The sequence below is a fragment of the Ovis canadensis genome, chromosome 3 (assembly GCF_042477335.2).
Source record: "Ovis canadensis isolate MfBH-ARS-UI-01 breed Bighorn chromosome 3, ARS-UI_OviCan_v2, whole genome shotgun sequence".
NCBI classification, from domain to species: Eukaryota; Metazoa; Chordata; class Mammalia; order Artiodactyla; family Bovidae; genus Ovis; species Ovis canadensis.
Window position 1 is genome coordinate 222,440,293 of NC_091247.1, and position 12,324 is coordinate 222,452,616.

Sequence of the window (12,324 nt, forward strand, 5' to 3'; positions counted from 1 at the left end):
CCCAGTTGTTTGCTGACTGGCCTACAAGATGCCAGATGCTCAACAATGGTCAGCACAACAGGAGCCAGACAGAGACCAGAATGCAAACAGGGTTTCAATAACATGACAAGCCATGTGAGCCAGGTCCACTTAACCCCCACCAACCCATATTCTCATTCTAATGAAGTCAATTTTAATCACCAGGGGCTTCCACAAAGCAAATTCTTGTTCTGGGCCCCAAGGGACATGCAGGCCCTTCTGCTTGACATCCATTCTCTCCCACAGCCAGAACCTGGCTGATGGCTATGAAAGAACCTCAGCAAGCCCCAACTGGAATCCCTCCAGTGATCACTGACTAAACCATGTAGCTGGACACTCAGCAGAGCCAGGGTCTGCCCTGCCAGTGGGTGACAAGGACTCCAGATCCCCACTGCCTCATGCACTGCCACACAAGCAACCAAGACACCTTGCCCAATGACAAACATTTCACACAAAGCTCACTCCCCAGGCTGGCTGGCTCTCAACTTCTGCTCATCTTCACAAGGCTGGGGCCACCGTGGTAGGGCAAAGAGCTGGGGGGACCCAGGGAGCATGAGGGCCCAAGGAAGTGGCCAAAACTGAGAAAGCAAAGTCAGAGGCAGATGTCACTGGAAAACAATTTTATTGAGATTCTACCAGCTGTATAATCTGTTCTATTAGGCCCCTTCTTCCTTTGCAATTCGGTCCTTCTTAAGTGGTCCCTGTGGAGAGAGAAGCAGCAACGTTAGAGGCAGAAGGCAGCAGTCACAACTTTCCCAACCCCAGTGGGTCAGACTCTGGAATGGTCTCCCCAGCCCTGGCACAAAGAAGCACCTTCTGTATCAGTACCACATGGGCAGGCTGACAGGTAATAGCAGCTGAAAGCCACCCCCACCCCAGCCTGAGGGCAGCAAGCTAAGTACTTACCATGAAGGCTTTCTTCTCCTCCACAGTCTGGAAGCGACCATGACCAAATTTGGAGGTGGTGTCAATAAATTTGAGGTCGATCTTCTCCAGGGCCCGCCGTTTGGTCTGCACCAGCAAGGACTGTGGGCCAAGAGGGGAAGGTTAGAGAGCCAAGCCTTTCCCTGTACCACCTTAGTTCATAGCCCTTCATCTTAGAGGGATGAGGTGAGAATACAGATGAGGAATATATATATATAGGCAAGCAACAAACATCTGGGCCAAGCCAGCCGGAATTTTCTCCTCCCAAGACGTCAGGCATAGCAATTCCTGCTTTTCCTCCCAACCAACTCCCCTAACAGAGCTCGGCATTCCCCTCCCAGCCTCACCTTGCGCAGAGTGAGCACTCGCTTCTTGGTTCCCACCACGCAGCCTTTGAGCATGACAAAGTCATTGGTCACCTCACCATAGTGGACAAAGCCACCCTGGGAAGGAGCAAGGTCATCGGGTCAGCACAGATCAAGCATGAGGCTATAGCCAGATCTGACCACGCCCACACCCTGGTCCTGGTGGGCCCAGAGCTGTTCTCAGAAGGAAGGCAGCGAGGAATACTTCCGCAGTCTGACTCGGGCGCTGTGCCCAGCGCTCATTCCAGGGTCTCATCACTGAACAGCTGGCCCCACCCCACAAACAGTCCCCACTGTGGCTGGATGCTGCCCAGGGGACCAGTGAACTGTGGGGAAAAACCAATCCTGATCCCATAAGGGAGGCCTGGGACTCAGGGAAATCCCCCGCCAGACCAGACAGGATTTGCAAGGACAGCTCCCATTTCTCACCAGAGGGTTGATGCTCTTGTCAGACAGATCGTAATCAGTAGAGGCATTGTTCTTGATCAGTTTGCCGTCCTTGATGAGGTAGCCCTGACCAATCTTGTAGATCTAAAGGAAGAAATGAGCATAAATATTTGATTAACAAGAAAACAAGGCAGGGACTCAAGCTGACTGGAGGCAAGGACTGCCATCAGGGACAAACGATTCCCCAACTTGGGGGCAGGGGAGCCTACAAAGGACTCTGGGAAAGCAGTTATGACCTTGACCCTCATGATGGGGCATCCCAGGCCTGTAGCAAAGAAAAGCTGCCTGGGCCGAACAATCCAGGGAAATAAGGGATGGGGCCTCTCCAACACCATGGGACAGAAGAGGATAAACGAGGCTCCCATCCTCAACCTGACCAGAATCACCTTCAAGGATGGCACTTTACAAACCAGGACACTAACGAGTCACAACTGTGCCACCAGGCATGAGCAACTAAGTCCATGTGAGGCTCCACCCAATGGACTGATGATGACAAGGACTAGAACCCCCCACAACCCCCAATAACGGAGCCACTCTGCTCCCCTAAGGTTTAAGTCTCCACAGGGGCCCCACGTGCACCTCACCTTCTTGTTGATCTCAGTGCGGTGATGGTAGCCTTTCTGCCCAGCCCGAGCCACAGAGAAGGCCACCCGGGCAGGATGCCATGCCCCAATACAGGCAACCTTGCGCAGCCCTCGATGGGTCTTACGGGGCAGCTTCTTGGTGTGCCAACGGCTGGTGACACCTGGGAGTGACAGTCTGTTAACACCATGCCACTGGCCCTTTCGTGCTATGAATGCCCAACTTCAGTTCGTGGTACTTTGTCCGAAGAAATACAACACCTGACTGCAACAATCCTCTCCCTTTATATACCTCCATCCATCCAAGGTGATTATCAGCTTAGACATAAACCTTTTCAGCAACAAGATCAGGCCTTAAAGAATCATCCCTGTACCAGAATATCATGTGGACCCAAGAGGATTTACGAAGCCCGGAGCCCATTATTTTGCAGTGTGTTCGAAAGCCATTCACCCCAGTCCCACACACTGACCCAACCACCTGACCAGAGCTATTCTCAGAAGGCAGGCAGCAAGGAACACTTCCGCAGTCTGACTCGGGCGCTGTGCCCAGCACTCATTCCACGGCCTCATCACTCAACAGCGGGGCCCAGCATCACTCTCCCAGGGTAACCACAGCAACGCTCACCTTTGTAGCCTTTGCCCTTGGTCACCCCAATGACATCAATCATCTCATCCTGGCCAAACACCTGGCTCACAGGGACCTGCTGCTCAAGCCTCTCGCGGGCCCAGTCCAGTTTCTCAGCCACAGTGCCTCCGTTCACCTGGACCTCCATGAGGTGGGCCTTCTTCTGGCGCAGAGGAAGCAGGCGCATCTAGAAAGGCACAGGGAATTCAGCATGAGAGGACCTCAAGCCGGGCCAAACACCAAGAACCTTCCACCAACCAGCTCCCTGTTCCAGACTGGTCCTTTTGGCCAGTGCCTCTGGGGTACCTGCTCTGGTTTACCCTAGCCGTCTAGCATGCTCTTAACTGCCAACAAGCCACTTTTAAAAAGAGCAGAATAGCACTGCAAATACAAGCTATGAGGAACAAAATCTAAACCAAGCTTTTTAAAAGCTGGCCAGTGCTATACTACTGAGCTACCTTCAGTGGACACAGCACGAGGCTGTGGTAATGTGTCACCACTAACCACACAAGACGACTCTTCACTTAGAAATGACAGGTAAACACACAGGTTTAACAACCCAGATTACACCCAGTCTAACCCAGAAAACTAAAAGCTAAAGCTAATTCAACTCAAGCCAGGTCTGAAGTGCAAACTCAAGTCAGCCTCTCAACACTATTTTCAGTTAGGTGCTAGACTACCTACGTAAGTTATGACTCACCAATTCCTTCAACCAGTTTTCCTAAAAACGGGGCATGGTTTTATCTAAGTAAGATTCACTGGGGACACAGTGCCCTCTGCTGGTAACAAAAAGCCCTGCGTGGAGCCACTGGATGCCTTCTCAAGCCACTGTGTCCTTAGGTTCCGGCCCCAGGAACCCAGGTCTCAAGGCAGGGCCTTGGCTGGACTGTGTTGCTTTTAACAATCTCTCACCCACCAGGAAAATACATTTAAAGACCTGAAAATCTTACTATTCCTGAAATCATGAGGTCTGGCACAAAACGTTGAGCACAGAATCAATTCAGAAGATAACAGAGTCCCCCCAAAGCCACTGGTGACCACGTAGGCCACCGCCCTCACAGACGGGCAGCAGTGGGTAGTCACCCTCCTCTTGGCCCTGGCCAGCTCACCTGAGTGTGGGCAATGACACGGATGACCTGGCAGTACTTCTTCATGCTGCTGAAGTCCCTCTCAAGCTGCTTCTTGCCATCTACGTCCTGCCACTTCTTGCAGTATTTGGTGAAGGCCTTCTTCTTAGACTTATGCCTTCAGGAGCAGAGCAGAGTTGGGGAGGGGGCCCAGGTGCCAGCCTTGATCACCCCTCCACCAGGTGAGGGGGAGGCATACAGGCACCGTGTGGGGATGGGGCTCATTGCCGGCTTCTAAGGAGCCTTTTCCACCGGCAAGCGGAGCCTGGATGGAGCTCATCGGGCAGAGCCGAGCGGAGCTGAGCAGAGGTCCACAAGGTTAATAATGAAACATGACATTCGGATACACAAATTCTTGCTCCAAGTTAGCCATTAACCAGACCACACACCTGGGGTGGGCTGGGGGCGTTAGTCACCGCTCTGTAGACCCCCATACTTGTCAGTAACCAAGAGGCTTGCTGAACTGAGGCAGCACCCAAAGTCTACACCAAAGGAACTGTCCGGGACGCTGCCCCCATTGTCCCTGAGAACTGTTCTGCCCAAGAGGAAACTAAGCCTGACACGAGAGCAGCTGCCCTGCCGTCGGCCATGGAGCTGAGGCCCTACACAGCACACAGCCCTTTCCCCGCGGAGCCCAGCCGCGGCTCCCTTACCAGTTCTTGTAGAAGCGCCTCTTGCACTCGTCGCTGATGTGCTCAGCAAAGACGGTCTTAAAGGTCCGGAGGCCTCGGGGTGTTTCCACGTAGCCCACGACGCCCACGACCACCATGGGCGGAGTCTCCACGATGGTCACGGCCTCCACAACTTCCTTCTTGTTCACCTCTGCAAAGGGCGAGCAGTCAGGCTGAGCGCACCAGCGAGGCCCTGCACGCGCCCTCCCAGGCCAGCAACCTGCCTCCCAGGACAGGGGTCTGCAGCCGTCTGCACCTCAGGCCTGTCCTCACTACAGACTGCTCAGCTGGCGCGCAGGTATTTTCAACTCAATCGAAACCATCTGGACCCTACTCAACCACGCTAAGTCTGGCTCCAGGTCTGGTCAGTTATAACCACCTCTAGAGACTAATTCCTCATTGCTTTCACAAGAATACCAAGTATAGTAAGGTAGTAACACCGGAGCCTAGAAACCATTTTAACTGTCCAACGCTATCTGTTTCAGCACTCAGTGCTACATGTTCTACTTAGTCACTTTTCTACTTCAGTTTCCCAGGAAAAAAATACTGCAACGTGCTGCCATTTCCTTTTCCAGGGATCTTACCAACCCAGGGGTCTCCAGCTTGGCAGGCAGGTATTTTTTTTAACCACTGAGCCAGCGGGGGAATCCTTCTATTCTTTGGCTCTTAACAAATTTACTCGCCCATGCTCCTTGACTTCATTACACCCCTCTGCCTATAACAATGCCAGTCACCTGAACTCTGGGGCACTAATCAATCCTAAAATATATTTCCATTCTGAAGTCCAGAGGTTCTGTTGATCTCCTCCAAAGCCTGCTCCCTTCTGACTGCTTGGCCCCATCTAGTCAGTTCCCACCAACTCCAGCTCTCCCATCAGCTAGAAAGATGCAGCATGTACTTACTGGACCCTGGCCTATCTACCTCCCTCACAATGTGGGTCATGCCAGCCTTGTAGCCAAGAAAGGCGGTGAGGTGCACGGGCTTGGAAGAGTCATCCTTGGGGAAGCTCTTCACCTTCCCGCGGTGCCGGCTGCTGCGCTTCCGAGGCAGGAAGCCCAGGGACCCGTGCCTGGGAGCAGAGAACTTCCTGTGAGACTAAGAGAAATAGAAGAACGTTAGCACCTTCTGAGGAGCTTTGTTCCCAGAGGCCTAGGTTTCAAGAGGATTTCAAGCAATGATGACTCCACGCCAGCAACCCAGGTTAAAAAATTTACATTCTGAATTAAGTTAAATTCTCTGTAATCACATCCAGAAGGCATTATTCAGCCACACCTGAATTGAATATTTACCTCAACCCCTCACCTTATAACTTAAAAGGAACCATCCCCTTTTTCCTCTTAAAAAAAGACAAAGACACACCAGAGAGTAGCATTAAGAATGGCTTAACAAGCCTTACGCTCAAGATTCTGATCATCATTGTTGCCACTTTGCCCAGGGACTCCTTGTTAGAGGGCTGGGTGGTGGGCAACGGTACTGAAGGATTCCCGATGCTCCCAGCGGGAGCCAAACTGGAAAATGGAGGCCACTAGAACTCGGCAGAGCCAAATCAGAACATGACAATCAGCACAGCGTCTCTGTCCGCCCGTCAATAAGTTCATCATTTCTGGTTTCTGACAACTCTAGAGGCCAAAGGAGTTGTACCAACCTTCCCAGACGTTTCAGAATGAGGCCTCAACAACTCCTGCCCCGAATACCCTCCCCAGCCTGACAGCCTGTATTTCTGCACCTCTTTAACACTCGAGCCAAACAATCGCACACACTGTCCTCCTGCCAAAAGGCTCAAGACTTGAATCTCGAATGCTGAGCTCGAAATCCAGGTAGTCAGTCTATGGTTTGAAAATTGTCGGGCCCAGGCCCCACAAGCCAAGGCCTCTCGGCCGCCCCCACACCATCCTCAAGTCCCAGACGTTTCCAGGAAATAGACCTGACCGCGGGTTCCGCTGAGTGCCCCGTGCTATTACAGCAGAACCCCGGCGCCGGGTGAGCCGAGATGGCGGCGATGTGTCGCGGATTCAGCCAGGCCACCACGACAAAGAGGAAGCCGCCATGACACTACATACCATTCCTGCCGTCGGAAGCTGCCGGTAGAGGTCGGCCAGCGGGCCGCGCGAGATATATAAATGCTAGTCTGGCTCCGCCCCTTCCGGCGTACGAGCGCGCACCCGCGGCAGACGTCGGGTCGCGGGGCAGACACCGGACTCCATTTCCGCGCATGCTCGTTCTCGCCTTGCTTGCGCTCCGACCAGGGCGTCAGTTTGGTAGGCGGGATTTAGAGGTCCTACAGCGAGCGGCTGGGATCACACTTCGAGAAAATTTTCGGACGCGCCGGCATAAAATGAAAGTACTGTTACCCTACAGCGTTGGACAGTAGCCAACTTTTAAGGAAACGTTGAAACGCGCTATTACGCTGAAAGGAGATGGTCAGTCACCTCTGGAATTGAATAACCCTATCGGGGCTTCAGTTCCTAAGCGTTTTCACACGTGGTATATCCTTTCCCTCCAGCACTCTGGATCATCGATGTTGCCATTTTGCAGGCATATTGGGAAGTGGAATCAGTTGCGCAGCCCCCACCAACTCAAAGTTAGAAAAGACTGAACCCCTGGTTTTCCTGGTTCCCAACTCAGAGGCTCTTCCCGACACCAGCTTGCCTTTAATACGTGCTGATTTGGGATTTCCCCTCCCTCTAGCTCCATCTAGGCCATTCCTCCCACTATCGGGCTGCGGGGCCTGGCTCTGGATTCTGAAGGTCTGAGGCGGCGAATCCCTCACCAGCTGCCGGGCGTCACGAAGCCTGGCTCTCCCTGCCTCCCAGATCCTCTGCATGAAGGACCCTCGCTCATCTCTGCCTGGGCTCGTCGTCACCTAGGAGTCTCCTAGTTGCTCACCCTGCCGCCAGGCTTGTCCATCCAGATCTAAAAATCGTATTATCTTTTGGTTACTTCCCGTGCCCTTCCTCACCCCCACTCCTAGTTATTTCCTCTGGTTTAAGGCTTAGCTCCTGAGCCTGCAAGCCAAGAATCTGCCCTAACTAGCTGCTCCAGCCTCTTTTCTGTGGGTGAACACACACACACTTTCCCACCTTCTACCTCCATCCCACCCCGTTCTGTTCTTTGATTCTGGGCCTGGCCATTGCTCACACCGTTATTAAGAAAACGTTCTCAACTAACCTTCACTCCATCCCCCAGTGGCAGTGTTGAGAGTCCTCAGCCCCTTATTGGAAATCTTTGAGGCCAGATCTGTTTCCAAATTCAGCATTTTCCATGTTTTAGATAATATCATGCAGTATGGTGCACATACTGTATATTATGTAATCCTCCCTAAGCTCTTTAATGAAACACATTAATTCTGTAAAGAGACATGAATATTCACATGGAGTGGAATAAATAGCCCCACAGTTCAAGGCTAACTTTGCTGCCTAAAAAATTCAGATTAGTTTCGTTTTTGCCACCAACTGACTTAAGTTTTTCATAATTCAATTTACAGCAATATGGATGGACCTAGAGAGTACTCTTGCCTGGAGAATCCCATGGACGGAGGAGCTTGGTGGGCTGCAGTCCATGGGGTCGCTAAGAGTCGGACACGACTGAAGCGACGCAGCAGCAGCAGCAGCAGCAGCAGAGAGTATCATACTGAGTGAAGACAGAAAAAGACAAATACTGTGATATCACTTGTGTGGAATCTAAAATATGATACAAATGAACTTACTTCCCAAACAGAAGCAGACTCACATAGAAGACAAAGGTATGGTTACCAAAGAGAAAAAGGGTTAGGGAAGGAATGAATTGGGAGATTGGGATTAGATACAAATTGCTGTGTATAAAATAGAGAAACAAGGTCCTATTGTATGCCACAGGGAACTGTATTCAATATCCTATACTAAACCATAGTGGAAAAGAATATGAAAAAGAATATATGACCAAATCACTTTCCTTTATACCAGAAACTTAACATTATAAATCAAAACTTTTTATTTCAGAATGGCAGACAAGGAATTATGGCCCACACTGTCCCCTTTTACAGAGAAAACTAAGTTCAGGCCAAAAAGGAATAATTTGGCAAAAGTCATACAATTAAGAAAGGACAGAGCTCAAGTCTGATTCTAGGTTAGGTTTTCATGATATCAGACTCAGGGTTCATTCACCTCTTCACTGGAAAAGGAGCTCTGGGGTCCTGAGTCACTCATTTGCTCAATAAGAAATTCTTCCTGGAGTCTCGCTGCATCTCAGATGCTGCACCAGGCTGTGGGAATGACGCAAAAGGGAAGGGGGCAGGGCACAACCTTTGAAAGAATGACAAATCCTGAGGACACCACGTACTGATTAAAACCAAATAGGTCCAAGATAACAGACTAGTCCACTTCCACTAGACCTTGAGCCTCAGTATGTGGTCACTGGAACACATCAGCAAGCTACCTGACACACTCGCCAGTTCCAAGGCCACCCATCAAAGACAAAAAAGTGGGGCATTGGCCCAATTCCAGCCTGGCCTTTCACATGATGTACTCTGCATATAAGTTAAATTTTCAGTGTGACAATATACAGTCTTGCTGTACTCCTTTCCCATTTTGAACCAGTCTATTGTTTCATGTCCGGTTCTAACTGTTGCTTTTCTTTTTTTCCAACTGTTGCTTCTTGACCTGAATACAGGTTTCTCAGGAGAGATAAGTAAGGTGGTCTGGTACTCCCATCTTTTAAGAATTTTTCACAGTTTGGTGTGATCCACACAGTCAAAGGCTTCAGCATAGTCACTGAAGCAGAAGCAGATGTTTTTCTGGAATTCCTTTGCTTTTTCTATGATCCAACAGATGTTGGCAATTTGATCTCTGGTTCCTCTGTCTTTTCTAAATCCAGCTTGTACATCTGAAAGTTCTTGGTTCATGTACTGTTGAAGCTTAGCTTGAAGGATTTTGAGCATGACCTTGTTAGCATGTGAAATGAGTACAATTGTACAGTAATTTGAACATTCTTTGGCTTTGCCTTTCTTTGGGATTGGAATGAAAATTGACCTTTTCCAGTTTTGTGGTCTCTGCTGAGTTTTCCAAATTTGCTGAAATATTGAGTACAGCACTTTAACAGCATCGTCTTTTCCAGTTCTATGGCCTCTGCTGAGTTTTCTAAATTTGCTGGCATATTGAGTATAGCACTTTAACAGCATCATCTTTTAGAATTTTAAATAGCTCTGCTTGAATTCCATCACTTCCACTAGCTTTGTTCGTAGTAATGCTTCCTAAGGCCCACTTGACTTAACATTCCAGGATGTCTGGCTCTAGGTGAGTGACCACACCGTCATGGTATCAGAGTCATTAAGAACTGTTTTGTATAGTCCATCTGTGTATTCCTGCCACTTCTTAATCTCTTCTGCTTCTGTTAGGTCCTTGCCATTTCTGTTCTTTATTGTGCTCATCTTTGCATGAAATATTCCTTCAGTGACTCCAGTTTTCTTGAAGAGATCTCTAGTCTTTCCCATGCTACCGTTTTCCTCTAGAGATATTGCCTTAGGCCTCAGCTTTCCCATCTGTCAAATGAAGGATTCATTCATTCATTCAGCAGATGGGGATCAAATTGCCAACATCCACTGGATCATCGAAAAAGCAAGAGAGTTCCAGAAAAACATCTGCTTTATTGACTATGCCAAAACCTTTGACTGTGTAGATGACAACAAACTGGAAAATTCTAAAAGAGATGGGAATACCAGACCACCTGACCTGCCTCCTGAGAAATCTGTATGCAGGTCAAGAAGCAAAAGTTAAAACTGTATATGGAACAACAGACTGATTCCAAATCAGGAAAGGAGTACGTCAAGGCTGTATATTGTCACCATGCTTATTTAACTTCTATGCAGAGTACATCATGAGAAATGCCGGGCTGGATGAACCACAAGCTGGAATCAAGATTGCCGGGAGAAATATCGATTACCTCAGATATGCAGATGATACCACCCTTATGGCAGAAAGCAAAGAAAAACTAAAGAGCCTCTTGATGAAAGAGAAAGAGGAGAGTGAAAAAGTTGGCTTAAAACTCGACATTCAGAAAACAAAGATCATGGCATCCAGTCCCATCACTTCATGGCAAATAGATGGGAAAACAGTGGAAACAGTGTCATACTTTATTTTGGGGGGCTTCAAAATCACTGCAGATGGTGACTGCAGCCATGAAACTAAAAGACACTTGCTCCTTGGAAGAAAAACTATGACCAACCTAGATAGCACATTAAAAGCAGAGACATTACTTTGCCAAAAACGGTCCATCTAGTCAAAGCTATGGTTTTTCCAGTGGTCATGTATGGATGTGAGGGTTGGACTATAAAGAAAACTGAGCACTGAAGAATTTATGCTTTTGAACTGTAGTTGTTGGAGAAGACTCTTGAGAATCCCTTGGACTGCAAGGAGATCTGACCAGTCAATCCTAAAGGAAATCAACCCTGAATATTCATTGGAAGGACTGATGCTGAAGCTGAAGCTGAAACTCCAATACTTTGGCCACCTGATGTGAAGAACTGACTCATTTGAAAAGACCCTGGTGCTGGGAAAGATTAAGGGCAGGAGGAGAAGAGGACGACAGAGGGTGAGATGGTTGGATAGCATCACTGACTTGATGAATATGAGTTTGAGTAAGCTCCAGGAGTTGGTGATGGACAGGGAAACCTGGCGTGCTGCAGTCCATGGGGTCGCAAAGAGTCAGACACAACTGAACAACTGAACTGAACTGAAAGATGGGAATAAAGCAGAAGGGCTTTCACTATTCCTTGCAAGCCATCAGGTGGGTGACCAGGAAAAGGACCCTGAGAGTCGACATGAATGATCAGAATCAGAAGATCTTTAGGATCCATAGGATCCGGAGACTATTTGTATGAGTCACTGTGAGGGACCTGGGAGAGCAAGCAGAGATAGCAGGAGTTAAGATAACCATTTTGGAATATTGGTAGTTAAGATAACCATTTTGGAATATTGGAATATAGATAGTGTTACTTTTGGGGCTTCCCTGGTAGCTCAGCTGGTAAAGAATTCACCTGCAATGCTGGAGACCCTGGTTCAATTCCTGAATCGGGAAGATCCCCTGGAGAAGGGGTAGGCTACCCACTCCAGTATTCTTGGGCTTCCCTGGTGGCTCAGGTGGTAAAGAATCTGCTTGCATTGCGTGAGACCTGGGTTCGATTCCTGAGTTGGGAAGATCTCCTGGAGGAGGGCATGGCAACCCACTCCAGTATTCTTGCCTGGAAAATCCCCAAGGACAGAGGAGTCTGGCAAGCTACAGGCCATGGGGTTGTAAAGAGTCTGAGCGACTAAGCACAGCACAGTGTTACTTTTACAAAGGATAGATTAACTTCTGTGTATAGGTTTAGATGCGGAGTAGTACATCATGAGAAACGCTGGACTGGAAGAAACACAAGCTGGAATCAAGATTGCCAGGAGAAATATCAATAACCTCAGATATGCAGATGACACCACCCTTATGGCAGAAAGTGAGGAGGAACTAAAGAGCCTCTTGATGAAAGTGAAAGAGGAGGGTGAAAAAGTTGGCTTAAAGCTCAACATTCAGAAAATGAAGATCATAGCATCCAGTCCC

General features: G+C 49.0%; 1 protein-coding gene, 1 long non-coding RNA gene and 4 other non-coding genes across 6 annotated transcripts; 1 reads left to right on the plus strand and 5 right to left on the minus strand.

Moving 5' to 3' along the window:
* Positions 1-623: 623 nt before the first annotated feature.
* Positions 624-6,974, minus strand: RPL3 (ribosomal protein L3). The gene is made up of 10 exons (XM_069586034.1): positions 6,819-6,974; positions 5,661-5,853; positions 4,741-4,909; positions 4,070-4,205; positions 2,961-3,147; positions 2,339-2,499; positions 1,737-1,838; positions 1,290-1,385; positions 925-1,044; positions 624-719 (listed from the first exon to the last, which is right to left on the minus strand). The coding sequence occupies exons 1-10, from the start codon at positions 6,819-6,821 to the stop codon at positions 675-677; spliced, it is 1,212 nt and encodes a 403-aa protein (XP_069442135.1). The 5' UTR covers positions 6,822-6,974; the 3' UTR covers positions 624-674.
* Positions 1,481-1,574, minus strand: LOC138438498 (small nucleolar RNA U83B). Its single transcript, XR_011256423.1, has one exon. It is a non-coding gene; the product is annotated as a small nucleolar RNA U83B (small nucleolar RNA).
* Positions 2,823-2,916, minus strand: LOC138438499 (small nucleolar RNA U83B). Its single transcript, XR_011256424.1, has one exon. It is a non-coding gene; the product is annotated as a small nucleolar RNA U83B (small nucleolar RNA).
* LOC138438513 (small nucleolar RNA U82P) lies at positions 4,206-4,261 on the minus strand. Its single transcript, XR_011256435.1, has one exon. It is a non-coding gene; the product is annotated as a small nucleolar RNA U82P (small nucleolar RNA).
* LOC138438466 (small nucleolar RNA SNORD43) lies at positions 6,301-6,364 on the minus strand. Its single transcript, XR_011256393.1, has one exon. It is a non-coding gene; the product is annotated as a small nucleolar RNA SNORD43 (small nucleolar RNA).
* Positions 6,975-7,038: 64 nt separating the features above from the next.
* On the plus strand, positions 7,039-9,772 carry LOC138437918 (uncharacterized). The gene is made up of 2 exons (XR_011256205.1): positions 7,039-7,178; positions 8,243-9,772. It is a non-coding gene; the product is annotated as an uncharacterized lncRNA (long non-coding RNA).
* Positions 9,773-12,324: the final 2,552 nt, after the last annotated feature.